Genomic DNA, 15,703 nt, shown 5'->3' with positions numbered 1-15,703 from the left:
TCCAGTGGGGGACTCCATAGTTCTGCTTGGGGACTTCAACGCACACATGGGCAATAATGGAGATACATGGATAGGCGTGATTGGGAGGAAAGCTCCCTGATCTAAACCAGAGTGGTTGTTTGTTGTTGGACTTCTGTGCAAGTCATGGATTGTCTATAACAAACACCATGTACTAACATAGGGATGCTCATAAGTGTACTTGGTACCAGAGCATCTGATCTTTTGGACACTCGGGTGAAGAGAGGGGCGGAGCTGTCAACTGATTACCATCTGGTAGTGAGTTGGGTCAGGGGATGGGGGAAGACTCTGGACAGGCCTGGTAAGAACAAACGGTTAGTTTGGGAACATCTGGAGAAGGTCCTTGTTCGACAGACTTTAAACTCACCTCAGGCAGGGCTTTTTGGGCATCCCTGTGGAGGCTGGGGGCATTGAACCTGAGTGGACAATGTTCAAAGTTTCCATTGCTAAAGCTGCGGTGGAGCGCTGTGGTCTTAGGGTCTTAGGTGCCTCAAAACAAACACCGTGGTGGACACTGGTGGTTAGGAAAGCCGTCCGACTGAACGAGTCTTTCCAGGATATGCTATCCCGGAGGGATCCTGAGGCAGTTGCAAGATATCGAAGGGCCTGAAGGGTTGCAGCCTCTGTTGTGAAAGATGCAAAGCAGCGGGTGTGGGAGAAGTTCAGAGAAGACATGGAGAAGGACTTTCGGTCAGCACCAAGGTGCTTCTGGAAAACTGTTCGCCACCTCAGGAGGGGGAAGTGGGGAACCATCCAAGCTGTGTACAGTAAGGATGAGATGCTGTTGACCTCAACTGAGGAGGGGCTAGGGCGGTGGAAGGAGCACTTTGAAGAACTCCTAAATCCAGCTAACACGCCCTCTGTGGTAGAGGCAGATCTGGAGGATGATGGGGGATTTTTGTCAGTTTCCCTGGTGGAAGTTGCTGAGGTAGTTAAACAACTTCACAGTGGCAAAGCCCCAGGGATTGATGAGATCCGTCCAGAAATATTGAAAGCTCTGAGAGTGGAGGGGCTGTCTTGGTTTACACGCCTCTTCACCAATGCGTGGAAGTCTGGGACCGTGCCTAGGGAGTGGCAGACCGGGGTGGTGGTTCCCCTCTTCAAAAAGGGGAACCAGAAGGTGTGTGCCAATTACAGGGGTATCAAACTTCTCAGCCTCCCTGATAAATTCTACTCCAAGGTGCTGGAAAGGAGGGTTTGGCTGATAGTCGAACCTTGGGTTGAAGAGGAACAATGCGGATTCCGTCCTGGACGTGGAACAACGGATCAGATCTTCACTCTCACAAGGATCCTGGCGGGAGGGGTGTGAAGCGGCTGGAATGAGGATCATGGTTCTCAACAGGAAACCGATGGAGTGCCTTCTTCAAGTAGGGAATGAGTCCTTACCCCAAGTGAAGGAGTTTAAATACCTTGGGGTCTTGTTTGCAAGCCAGGGGACAATGGAGCGGGAGATTGGTCTGAGAATCGGCGCAGCAGGTGCGGTATTACATTTAATTTCTTGTACCGTTGTGATGAAATGAAAGCTGAGCCATAAGACAAAGCTCTCGATCTACCGATCAGTTTTCGTTCCTATCCTCACCTATGTTCATGAAGGCTGGGTCATGACTGAAAGAACGAGATCCAGGGTACAAACTGTAAATAGGTTTCCTTAGGAGGGTGGCTGGCATCTCCCTAAGAGATAGGATGAGAAGCCCAGTCATCCATGAGGAGCCCAGAGAAGAACCGCTGCTCCTTTGCGTTGAAAGGAGCCAGTTGAGGTGGTTCGATCATCTGATAAGGAAGCCTCCTGGGTGCCTCCCTAGGGAGGTGTTCCAGGCACGTCCAGCTGGGAGGAGGCCTCGTGAAAGACCCAGGACTAGGTGGAGGGATTACATCTCCAACCTGGCATGGGAATGCCTCGGGATCCCCGTGTCGAAGCTGGTTAATGTTTCTCAAGAAAGTGAAGTTTGGAGTCCCCTGCTGGAGCTGCCCCCCCGCGACCCGATACTGGATAAGCGGACAAAGATGAATGGATGGCTTTTGCTTAAGAGTGATACATTTTGTGCTCTGCTTCAGTAATATTTTACTGTAACTCTGAGATTTGTTGGGGTTTTTGTGGCTGAGCTTAACAAAACACACACATTAGTATAACTTGTGAACACATCAATTTATTTAATATCTTGCTTCTCCAGGCAGGGATTCTTATTTGAATAAAAAATAAGTATAAAGAACCCGGGCAGTGGTTGGACATACAGTGATTGTTTCATTAATGTGAAACTATTGGGCAGGAGCTGTGTTTTTGTCATTTTCAAATGAGTGTTAGTGTTACTTGCTTAGACATGGCTGGCTGAGGGTTTACTGAGAATGATGTGAAACAAAACTAATTAAAATCTACTGTTCTCTGGGTGGAGACAGATTATTTAATTTGCACAACAAAACTACTGTCTTTCTTTCGACTGTACCCAAAGGAAAAGAAATCCACTCTAACATGCACCCTTTCGTATGTAGATTTAGAAAGAGGACATTTCAGATGAGAGAACATAATTATTTTATACCAAAAGGTTCAGAAGTTGAGTCTCATACAATGACACTAATCCCCCGCATCTCAGATGCTGTTTTTGACAAAAACAAAAGAGTGAAGACATAAGTGGTTATTATACAGGATGAAGAGGACGGCGGGTGATGAAGAACAAGCCCTCAAAGTTTGGCCTGTTCAAACCAAGAAGGAAAATGAGTCTTTGAAGTGGGAGCCTGAGCAGACGTGCCCTATCTAAGCCTTCTGTAGACCCCACAACCACTCTGCCCTGATGACTTGCCAGAGAGAGAAAGATATAGAGAGAGGTAGACAGAAAGGAAAAAGCAACTGAGTAGTATTTAAGTGAGAGAGAAAGGAGGGAATAAGGAAATCGGAGAAAGATGATGATGAAACAGAATAGCAGATGGCATGAATGAGGAGATGAGGGAAGGGAGGGTGAATTAATGGAAGAAACAATGACAGAGATGACAGTGCGAGGGCAGAGGAAAAGAGAGGAAGAAGGAATCAAACATAAGATTGCAGTCAGTTGAAAGGAACTGTCAAACTGGCACTGATTCAGAGAAGAAGTCGGTTACAAAGAAATGAAGAAAGGAGGGAGAGTGAGAGACAGAGGAGAGAGGGATTATAAAAAAAGTGTGGAGAGTACGACGGCTGCCCATGAGTTCCTGAAAGAGAGCTGACTACTGCAAGTTGATATACATGCTCCTATCACATGTGCTAGATATAGGCAGGAAAGGAAGAGGAAAAGTAGAGGTGTAGAAGGAGGGAAAAAGACTGTGAAGCCATGTCAGAGGAGGAAGGAAAGCGAAGGGTGTAAAAATGGAATGAGATGTAGGCAAATACAGCAGAGGGATGATGGGAGGATGCAGATTGGTAACGTCAGGGACTTTTCCTGAGTTTTTTTCCCCCTCCTCCCTGTTTTTCAGAGTAGGTGGTGGGCAGAGTCTCTGCAAGTCACGCACAGCAGCTCACCACCTCAACTCAGCCACATTGTATGTCTCTCTAACAAGACGCAGGACTCCTAAAAGAAGGCTGCTCGCTCAGTCAGCAAATTCAGTAGAGGAAGAAGAGCATTCATTTTTGTTTGCGGTGCCTATCAGAGCTTTAAACTCTTCAAAAGATACTGCTTTTGACAGGTTTTCCATTGAGCGTACCGCTCTTTTATTGGATTTTGGTTTCAATCCTGTTTGTGGAGCCAGAAACTTTAACTTCGTTCCATTTGTTGGATTTTTACTGTTACGTGAGGCCATCTTACTTTTTACCTCTTTGGCGATGAGGTCCAGTTTTATGCAGGTCAAGCCTGTAGCTACACAGCAATGTAGCGTGAGTGTTTCAAGCGGACATTGGTATTTGTGCATGGTGTACTGTTGGTCTTTACATCTGTTTTGGATATAGGGTGAAGTGTAGTTGCAGCCTAAGGGCTTATCCAGTGATCACTGCTGTAAACAATTTAGCAATTAACTGCTAAATTGTTCATTTTTGATGCCATGACATCACTGACCTGAAAATGTGAAGCATCGTTTTCCTCCAACACTGAGAGTCTTTGTTGACTTCATAAATGATGTAACAGAATAGCCAGCAGGGCTCGTTCTGTTGGTAAACACTTACACGTACAGCACCCTCAAGGTTTTTTAAAATGGGTTTTAAATTGAAAAAGGTAAAATGCCAAGCTTATTCCCATTCTCATGGATAGGATGTCTGACTGAGATTATTGAATTAATGCTACACATAAAGGCACCCTTTATAAATAGCTGTTATTAATTGCATTAATAACATTATAAGCTGTTAATAATGTATTTATTGTATTTAAATATTGTATTTAAAATGTATTAATTGTTATTAAAGCTATTATTGTAGTTGCAACATATAAACTCTTTATAAAGGGTGCCTCATTTACAGGTTGTGCCAATAAAAAGGACAGCCCACAGTTTAGCTATTAGCTACCCCTTTAACATCCATATTTTTAAACAGTGTTGAACACCCCTGTGCATTGTAATTGTACAATTTTATGACAAGACTTTTATGATTTGATAGATATAAATTGCATGTTAAGAAGACAAAAGATGTCATGTTGTAATAACCAACATAAATAGCAAAAGTCATTCTGAAACCTTTTTGTTTTGTACACTCTGTTCTCCTCATACTGTTAAACCATAAATTCAAACACTATCTGTACTTATTTATTATTCAAGAGACAGTAGTAACTTCTGGACAAGTTAAACTGCAATAAAAAGTCTTAGACAACCACTAAGTCCACCAATAAATCCACTTGAGGGTCTCCGCTGAGATGCTCTAATTTCCTGTTGATGTCAAGAGCCTCTTTAATTACTTAGAACCACTGGAATCATAACACACCTCCCCCTACCTCCTCTCTTTCCCCTGCTTTCACTCTTCTATATATATCACTCTGCACCAACCAGCTCCAGGGAGTCCTGTACTTGTGTTTTCAAGCATGCTCCCTCTCGTGTGTGTGTGTGTGTGTGTGTGTGTGTGTGTGTGTGTGTGGGGAGCTTTTTAAATGAAATATTCAGGTGACAGACAGGCTCTCCTGGAAATCTCTTTTTATTCAGTGCAATCAGGCATCCAGGAGGTTCGGTTCCCTCATTCCCTCATTTTGCTGCAGCAGCTTCACTAAAATGAGGCGTATACAATTTTGAAACCTGACACATAATTGAATGTAATAATAGCATAGAGACACAGATAGAAATGGAAGCTAAAGAGCAGCGGGGAGTGTGTGTGTGTGAGCACCTTCTGCATTATACATCAGCCTCTTGTGTTTTTGGTAATTTTCCTTCCTGCCCCAAGTTAAAGCAGGATATATCAAAGGCATCAGCTCTTCTTTTACCTCAACTGGATCTGTTTCTAGTTGAATGCTTCAACACAAATGAAGGACATAACATATGTCCTCTTTGACCAATGCATACACCATGAAGGCATTGTGTAGGTTTGTGCTGAGGCTGTTAGAAGCAAACAAGGCACTCAGGGTACTCAAAGAAATGTAGTGCTCCTATTGCCATATGGAACGGTGAAAGGGGCTTGAAAGGCAGGTGACATGGCTGAATAGAGTATGAATGGGCTTCAATAAAAAGTAAAAGAGGTTATGTCCTTTGGTATTTAAAGGTTGCTTATGTAAAATGTCCTGTGCTGGCCTCTGATTGAGTTGTGTGACCTTATAGTTGGTATTGTCGGTTGAATGTTGGTGTTAGGAAATGGCTGTATCTTCCTCCTCTTGGCCTTTCCAAGTGACATGTGTGACAGATAAAATAGAAGAATATTTTTAACAGTTAATTAGTCGTTGCTTACCTTTTTACTCCTTGTCACAGGTAACATATGTCTTGAGTAGCCAGTAAGGAGTGACACTTAGATATAAATACCATATTTTTGAAGATGTATAAATATCCATCATTTCAGAACACAAAAAAGTAAAAATTATTATTTCTTCTCTTGTAAAAGAAGAAGGCTGGCAATAGTCTTTGTCTCACAGTTAACATATTCCATAAAAAGAAAAAGAAAAAACAAGTAATGAATGAATCCTACACAAGGATCATATGGGAGTCAAAGTCTGATGTGTCATAAATCTGAGGAGCAGTTAACCATAGTCCTTATAAATCCTTTGGAGCCCAAGGGAACAAATATCCGGCCTAAATGAGTGAAATTTGATGGAATTTCCGTCGGCAACGGAGCAATCCCGGAAGTGGAACGTCATGGATATATACTACTATAAGAACACACATTAGTGGGGGACACAGTCTCACTGACAAATTAAGTTTTCTGTTTTCTTTTTGTTTTTATAGCACCACCACGGGCTGGAAGATATCAGCCCCACTGAAGAGGTGACAGACACGGAGGATAACGAAGAGGAGGACCTGGGTGTCCTGGATGACCAGCGGAGCATCATTCTCCACCTGCTCTCCCAGCTCAAACTGGGCATGGATCTCACACGGGTAAGGCACTGAAACTGACTTTTAATTTAGACAATTGTTTGTCACAAATTGGAGGTTTTTAGTGTGATATTTGTGAGTTAATTGTTGTTTTCTGAGCCTTTCCCTAAACAAATCCTATCCTTTCCTTTATGTTTCATAGGTGGTGTTGCCTACTTTCATTTTGGAAAAGCGATCACTACTGGAGATGTACGCCAACTTCATGGCCCACCCTGACATGTTCCTGTCAATCACAGCTGGGGTCTCAGCCGAGGACCGAATAGTCCGTTTTGTCGAGTACTACTTGACTGCTTTCCATGAAGGGCGGAAAGGCGCCGTTGCCAAGAAGCCCTACAACCCTGTGCTGGGGGAGACCTTCCACTGTTCCTGGGAAGTGCCTCGGGACAAAGTCAAACCTTTGGTCAGATCAAACCAGGGATCCCTTTGGGAGCCGAGCAGGGGCCCCAACAACACGCTGCAGGCCGAGGATTCATCAGGAGGCTGCTACAGAGTGCGATTTGTGGCCGAGCAGGTGTCCCATCATCCACCAGTTTCTGGGTTTTACTGTGAGTGCCGGGAGAAGAGTATGTGCGTCAACGCCCATGTATGGACCAAGAGCAAGTTCATGGGAATGTCTATAGGAGTGTCCATGGTGGGAGAGGGTGAGCTAATTTACTACTCATTAAATACTGTAGATATGTAGATATGATGAGGTTTTTGTCACAGAAAGCAATCACACCTGGTCAAACAACATTATGATAAATAAAAAGCAGACAAAAATAAGCATGGACCAAAAATCACAAAGTCACACCCAAAACAGTGGTGGTAGAAGTACTGAGACTCTTTTCTTGAGTAAATGTAGTAGGTAAAAGAACAAAGTAGCAAAATGTACTCTTGTAATATGCCCCCATTCAGAGTGTTATACTCTTTGATACATGTACATTAGTGGATTAATCTCACTGATGCATTAATACATACAATTTACATTGCAGCTGGTTTAGGTGTAGCTAATTGTGGATCCTTTATATGCTGTTGGGTAGTTTAATTAAAAAAAGTAATTGGTAATAGTAATTGTCAGTGTAATAAAAAGTAAATAATTGCCTCTCAAATGCACTGTAGTAGAAGTATAAAATCACATGAAATAATAAATAATTAAAAACAAAAATATTGACTGAAAATGCCATCATCCAGGTGCTTTAAAACTGACTTTCTAATAACTGCTGACAATTTAAAGCCTTTCTCTGTACTGTTTAAAGTTAAACACTTTTTGCTTTCTTGACACAAAGTGTCAGTCATATGTAAAACATATTGGCTGTATTGGCATTAAAATCTAGAGAAGGTGAACAAAACAAAAACACTTAACATTAAGATTGCCCTGTCAAAGTAGGTGAAGTTTTCTATTTTGTTGCTGTTCATATTGATCCTGTTGTTCAGCAAATAGCACCCTTTAATTGATTTAAACAGTGTTGATGAGGGTTTTACTGGTGACCACTTTTGCAAATTATAACTCCTTTTTTTCTTGTTACTGGTCCATGTTATCATGACTTATGAAAGTTAATCTCTTTGAATGTTGCAGTGTTATTATGACCAGCAATGTAGGTGACTATCTAGCTTTTTATTTATCTTTAAGACGCTGCCTTATGCATATAGTAAATAGCAGAAACTAATAAGACATAAATTGTATTTGTTTATTTAAAAAAAAATGTATTCATGCAGGGTAGGTCAGCTGAGCATACTCTTTTACAGCAACAACTTGTTAAAAGATAACTTAAATTGAAGAAACAAAGTAACATGGACGGACTTGTGCTTAATTAAAACAGAATACAAACAGTATACAACGTCCAGGCGTAGTGAAAGCAGCAAGTGAACGCTATATGAAAGGTTGTCAACTTGACACAAGTTATTTGTGTGGTTGCCTTTGTAGTTGTTACTACAGTGAAAGCAGTTAATGTCTGTATTGCTTTTGTATTAGTTAAAAATACAGCCTTAAGAGCGTCCTGTCCTGTATGAATGAGACCTCTCCTATGGCAAACAATAAGCCTGTCCTCTCTGTCAGCACCATTACACCATGTACAGTAGTTTGCTGGGGATGAGTCACCCTGAGCGGAGACACAGGAAGTCCTTGAGCCCAATCGAATGAATCTGGATACATGAACTGATTCAGTCAGACTTTAAAGCTTTCTCAGGCTATTCTGTACCTCTGACCACCTGTCGGCAGGTTATGACGCAGCAGTTCATCACCATGTGCGGAGGCTTATGCTGCCTATCAGAGAACATGGTGACCCTCACCCCGGGAAGTATTGATAGATGGGGGTTATTTCTGCAGTGGCTGCTTTTCTGATAGCAGTTGATACTGCATTTTTATGGATGGCTCAGACTACACTGATTGGCAGTGAGTCAGCACCAGAAAAGTAACAGAGGTACAGCAGCTGATGCAGCCAGATTGACCAGCAGGATTTGGATTTGACCTGTTTGACTGTTGTGATGAGTGCATTGCTCAGGTTTACCTCTGGTCCTGTAAGGATGGATGTTAAAATATCACAGGCCGCTATGCACTTTTTGATTTGAGCTATACTGTCTTTGAATTAAATTACATACCAGTGGAATGATTATTAACTACATATAGATGGCAATATCTGACAATAGTTCAGTAGATACTGTTTATTTTATTTATTTTATTTCCAGGTCCAGTAGGATTCAATTCAGTTTTGGAGGTACTGTGGATTTTGTTACCTTTGGATGGATCCAGGCTAGCTATTTCCCCCTGTTTCCAGTCTTTGTGCTAAGCTAGGTTAGCCAGGTCCAAGTGGTATATGTAGCTCCATTTACAGTACAGACATGAGAGTGGAATCAATCTTCTCATCTAACTCTTGTCGCTAAGAACGATTGTTTCTTTTCAAAATTTTGAATTATCACTTGAACTATTTTACCTGATTGTTTCCACTTTCTGCTGCCTTTTAATTGTATTTATACATACAAGAACCATTGTACTTTGTACAGTTGCTAATTGAATTTAACAGACAAATATATTTGATTAACTTTTGAAATGATGCACTATTATAAATTTAAGGCCATGCACATACCCACACGGGGGGTTTCAGTTATTGTGGATCAGACCTTCTCAGGTTGGAGTTGTGCAAACCTATGCTGGGATATAAAACTCCATGTTACAACAATGATAACATTATACTGGAACAACAAAACTAACAGGAGAATGAGAGAGAGGCCAATCAAACCTTGATGCAAACAAAGTAATTCATACCCGTAAAGGTGGACCATATAAATGCCAGGATTGTTTATAAAACATTTCAAACCAGCTCTCCTTCAACCAGCTACATTCAAATTCTGCTTACATTTGAACACATCAATAATAAATAGAATCCAATAAAGTCATATGAGACTGAGCTCCTATAGTCCAGAAAATGTATTATTTGTTTAGATAAAAAATATAAATTTAACATTCTTTAATGAGTTGTTCTGCATAATTAATACTTTTACTTTTGATACTTAAATGCCATTTTACTTATAAAACGGCACTTTTACTGAAGTAGAATTATGAATTCAGGACGCTTACTTGTAGGAGTCATTTTACACTATGGGATTTCTGCTTTCACAACAGATCTACCATTTATTGTACATACAATAGAGCTTTTCAATAATGATTGGTAATCAATCAAGGCTATTCAGAACCACATAATGACTACAAGCCATTGTTTTGACTCTGAATAGGTTTTTTCTCTCACTATGTCAATCCTTGCCATGTTATGATTTGACCACAGTGGTGCCAGAAGAAATGTACTCCTTTTAGGCATTTTGCAGTGAAATACAGATGAACAAGTGAGCTCTTGTAAACACGTGGTTATGATATAACTGAAAGTTAATCATGGACATGTGAGGTGTTGTTAAGGACAAAATAAATCCACTTATAGACTGAGTGACGCTGATGATGTCAATCATGAGTGTTGAGTATAATAGCCGCTCTTAGGGACCCAAGAGATACAAACTGCCTAAAGGAGATATTAACTCATTTAAATAATGTTCTTCACACTTGGTGTTCGTTGTGTGAGTATTTTTCAATATGCAATAGAAAATAAATAAAATTATTGCGGCCTACAATCAGGTTAGATAATTAACTGCTTATTCACACAGGACATGAAAACTGCACAGCAAACTATGCTTAACCCTATTTAATCAAAACATAAATTAGGATCGCTGTAGTGATGGGCGATTCAAAGACTGTTGCAAACAACTTAATTATTATGTTATATTAACTGTATATAAGAGCACTTTAAAGTGCCTAGTTTTACATTATAACTGGATGATTATATAGAATATTTAGTTTCTGTGTACCTACGTATTTCTCCACACTTGCTTCCTGTTTTACGAGTGCACAATGGACGTCACTGACAGCAATGGTCTGGAGAAAACATCCACATACCAGCCACATAGATTCAATTAGTGTTTATTACTCCAAGAGGCAGGCTCATCTGGTGGCTCGACATACCTTTGAAAAATCTTCTCCAATTGTTAACAAACTATATTTGAGTGATTAGTTTCCATAAAATACATTTTACTAACATCATCTGTTTCTATGCATTTGTGTTCCCATCATGCATCTGAGGATTCACTTCAACCCCTCTCACTTTTCTTCCTCTTTCTCCTCTTAGGGGTCCTCAGTCTGCTGGAGCACGACGAGGAGTATGTCTTCACGTTGCCCTGTGCCTACGCCCGCTCCATCCTTACCGTGCCCTGGGTGGAGCTGGGGGGCAAAGTCTCCATCAACTGTGTCAAGAGCGGCTACTCTGCCACTGTTACCTTTCACACCAAGCCTTTCTATGGAGGGAAGGTACACAGGTGAGTGTTTCTGAGCATCTTTTTTTGCTCTCTCTGCCTGCCTTTATTGCTGACACCATATCACTTTGACAGCAAACATGACATGCTGATTTGTCTTTTCCTTTTGTTTTATATTGAATATTTATTTTGAAAATCCTCTTAAGGCGGTGGCTTTGTGCTTGACACAATGCTTTTCACAATGCTATTGTCCACGTATTATACAGTATATTGGATACCTGTTAATTCAACCAAATTGATTTTTCAGTAGTTTTTGCAAATTAAAAATTCTGTTTATTATTCTTCATATTTGAGTTTTTTTCCTACAAGACAACTTATGCATATGAGGGATGTGTCACGTGTTTTATCTCCTCTCTGGAATGTTTACCTATTCCTACAAGAACATATCGGACCGTTGAAACATTCAAGTCCTTGCTTAAGACCCACTGCTGTTTGTTGGCTTTTAATTCAAGTTGAGCTTTGACACCTTGTCCTTTATTTTATTTATATTTTTTTTGACTGTTGGTTATTTTGTATTGTCTATTGTTTGTGTATTTTCTTTTTTTTTAGCTTGTTAAGCACTTTGGTCAACTATGGTTGTTTTTAAACATGCTGTATAAAAAAATTGAACTAAACTGAACTTTATAAAAGAGGCTAAAACACAGAATATATTTCCAATGATTTTATTGTTTTAAATTATATCCCAAACAACATATGCATACCAGTAACATAACATAGTTAGTCACAAATATTCTCTCAATCATTTACATATTCCTCAATCTGCATAAAGGACAGCAGCACAATTCCTGACTTCACTTTACTATGAATTTCATGATTTTCATGACTTTTTATGACATATACTGTGACTTTTTTCCGACATGCTTTAATAAGACCTTTTTATGACTTTTTATTCAAGATACTATACTATGACTTTTTCATTATTCTTTTCGAGATACTATTCTTTAACTTTTTTAGACATACTATACTATGACTTATTTATAATACATTATACCCTCACTTAAACAAAAAATAAACTGCCGAAATGACATAACATACATATGCCTTGACTTTTTTGAAATACTATAACATACCATACCAAAATTTTGTAGGACTTTATTTTGATATAATATATACTATGATTTCTTTATGACTCTTACACACACCGACACTTTTTCGACATACTATACTATGACTTTTTTTGATTATACTTTTCGACATTCAACGCCTTGACTTTTTTTGACATACTATACTATGACTTTTTTGTCTTGAGTAATGTACAGTAAATAGAACCCTGAAACAATGCATTGCAGGCTTCACAAATAGCTCAGTGGGATAAGCTGCTGCAATTGAAGTGAAGTTTGAAGGTATAGGGTTCAACTTTTCAGTGTAGTATGTTTTTATGACTTTTTTTCAAAATACTATGTTATGACTTTTTCATTGTACTTTTTTGTCATAGTTTTGTCAAAGGTTAGGGGGTTGGGGTTAGGGGGTTAGTGTTAGGGGTAGGGTTAGGGTTAGGGGGTAGGGTTATGGGTTAGGTTTAGGGGTAGGGTTGGGTTAGGGTTGGGGTAGGGTTAGGTTAGGGGTTAGGGGTAGGGTTGGGTTAGGGTGTAGGGGTAGGGTTTAGGGGGTAGGTGAGGTTAGGGGGTTCGGGGTAGGGTGGGTTGGGTTAGGGTTGGGGTTAGGGTAGGGTAGGGTTAGGGTTAGGGGTAGGGTGGGGTTAGGGTGGTTAGGTTAGTGGGTTAGGGTTAGGGTAGGGTTAGGGTAGGGTTGGGGTATGTTAGGGTAGGTTTAGGGTTAGGGGGTTGGGGTAGTGGTTAGGGGTAGTGTTAGGGTAGGTTTAGGTTAGGGTTAGGGGTTAGGGGTTAGGGTAGGTGAGGTAGGTTTGGGTTAGGGGGTTAGGGGTAGGGTTAGGGTTAGGGTTAGGGTAGGGTTAGGGTAGGTTTAGGGTAGGGTGGGTTAGGTTAGGTTTAGGGTGTAGGGTAGGTGGGTAGGGTAGGTAGGGTAGGGTTAGGGGTAGGGTTAGGGGTAGGGTAGGGTTAGGGGGTTAGGGTTAGGGTTAGGGGTCAGGGTTAGGTTAGGGGGGTAGGGTGTAGGGGTTAGGGTAGGGTTAGGGTTGGGGGTCAGGGGTAGGGTTAGGTGGAGGGGGTTAGGGTTAGGGTTAGGGTGCTAGGGTTAGGGGTAGGGTTAGGGTAGGGGGTTAGGGGTTAGGGTTTAGGGTTTAGGGTTAGGGTTAGGGTTAGGGGTGGGGTGGGTTAGGGGGTTAGGTAGGGTTAGGGGTTAGGGGTAGGGTTAGTTAGGGTTAGGGGTTAGGTAGGGTTAGGGTTATGGGTTTAGGGTATGGGGTTGGTAGGGTAGGGGTTAGGTTAGGGTAGAACGCAGTGCCCTGAATGGGCGCTGCGAGTGGCACGGGCACAAGGGTGAGGGTTAGGGTTAGGGTTTAGGGATTTGCCATTTTTTTTTTGTCTTCAGTAATGTAAACAATAAGAAAGACAGTATTGAGGGCTTTCAAAATAGCTCAGTGAGATAGACTGCTGAGGCTAAAAATTAAGATTTGAGGTTGAGGGTTCAACATAATTTGACTTTTTTAAATGCTATACTGTGGCTTTTTTATGCTTTTTTTGACATACTATGATTTTTTTTCCAACATGCTTTACTATGACTTTTTATGATTTTTTTTTCTAAATATTGTACTATGATTTCTTCAGTATTTTTTTTCCAAATACTATGCATTGACTTTTTTTGACATACTATACTGTGACTTTTTATGACTTTGTTTGACACAATATACTATGACTTTTGTATGATTTTTTCAACATACTATATTTTGACATAGTATAGTCCTTTTTTGACATACAATAAATATAAATGGACTCTTATCATATAACACTTTTCTAGTCTTAACGACTACACAAAGCACTTTTTTTTTTTTTTTTTTTTACATAGTACAGGAACTGTTCACCATTTACACACTGTGGCCGAAGCTGCTGTACAAGGTGCCACCTGCTCATCAGATAAACATTCACACACATTTACACTCTGATGCACAGCATCAGGGGCAACTTGGGGTTCAGTGTCTTGCCCAAAGACACTTTGACATGGGACTGCAAGGCCAGGGAATCAAACCACCCACCTTCCGATTGGCAGGCAACCGCTCTACCACTCAGATAGTTTTGACATGCTATACTATGATTTTTTTAATGACTTTTTTTCAACATTCTATACTATGACTTTTATGACATACTATACTATGATATTTTCATGATTCTTTTTGACATACTTCAGACTTTTTTTGTCTTCAGTAATGTAAACAAGAAACAATCTATTGTGAGCTTCATAAATCTCTGTGAGATAAGCTACTGAGGGTTAAGTTGAAGAGTTGAGGATTCAACTCTTCAACATAATATAACTTTTTGGACATATAAAATACTATGACTTATTTTACAACATGCCATACTATGACTTTTTTATGACTTTTGTTGACAAACTTTACTAGGACTTTTTTTCTGCCATACTATACTATGACTTTTTTAATACTTTTTTCCACATACTATAATATGACTTTTTTATTATACTTTTCAACTTTTGTTGACATATTATGACATGCCTTTTTTTCAACATACAACACTGTTGTTTTCTGACTTTTTTTGATTTATTATACTATGACTTTTTTATGACTTTTTTACAACATGCTATACTATGACTTTTTTATAACTTTTTAATTATACTTTTTGACATACTACGCTTTGACTTTTTTGACATACTATAATATGACTTTTTTCCGACATACAATACTATGACTTTTTCATGACTTTTTTATGTACTATACTATGACTTTTCTATGACGTTTTTCAACATGCTGTACTATGACTTTTTTTTGCGACATACTGTATATTCTGACTTTTTTACCATGACGTTTTTCAACATGCTGTACTATGACTTTTTATGACTTTTTTCCACATATTATACTTTGACATACCATACATGACTTTATTCGACATACTATACTTAGACTTTTTTGTGATTCTTTTAGACATATTATGCTTTGCTGTTTTTTTTGTCTTCAATACTGTAAACAATAAATAGAACGCCAAAACAATGTAGATTGTGCTTTACAAATAGCTCAGTGAGATAAGTAGCTGAGGATGAAAATAAAATCTTCATCTTCAAAAAATTTTGAAGATGAAGGTTCAACTCCTCAACATAATATGACTTTTTATTAAATACTATACTGTGGCTTTTTAATGTGGCTTTTTAATCGCTTTTTTGACATACTATACTACCTTTTTCCAACATGCTTTACCATGACTTTTACTCTATATCCTGTACTATGACTTCTTTGTGATGTTTTTTTTTTAACGTGCCACGCTTTTACTTTTTGACATACTATACTATGACTTTTTATGACTTTGTTTGACAT

General features: G+C 39.7%; 1 protein-coding gene across 1 annotated transcript in view; it reads left to right on the top strand.

Moving 5' to 3' along the window:
* Window positions 1-15,703, top strand: part of osbpl10a (oxysterol binding protein-like 10a) — a 77,158-nt gene that overhangs the window by 54,361 nt on the left and 7,094 nt on the right. Inside the window, exons 8-10 of the mRNA XM_032535595.1 lie at window positions 6,328-6,477; window positions 6,617-7,115; window positions 11,121-11,307. Of these exons, the coding sequence (XP_032391486.1) occupies window positions 6,328-6,477; window positions 6,617-7,115; window positions 11,121-11,307 (836 nt within the window). The remainder of the gene's footprint in view (window positions 1-6,327; window positions 6,478-6,616; window positions 7,116-11,120; window positions 11,308-15,703) is intronic.

This window comes from Etheostoma spectabile, chromosome 14, assembly GCF_008692095.1.
Source record: "Etheostoma spectabile isolate EspeVRDwgs_2016 chromosome 14, UIUC_Espe_1.0, whole genome shotgun sequence".
NCBI classification, from domain to species: domain Eukaryota; kingdom Metazoa; phylum Chordata; class Actinopteri; order Perciformes; family Percidae; genus Etheostoma; species Etheostoma spectabile.
Note: the sequence above shows the minus strand (reverse complement) of the source record. Positions and strands in the feature narration are given on the sequence as shown.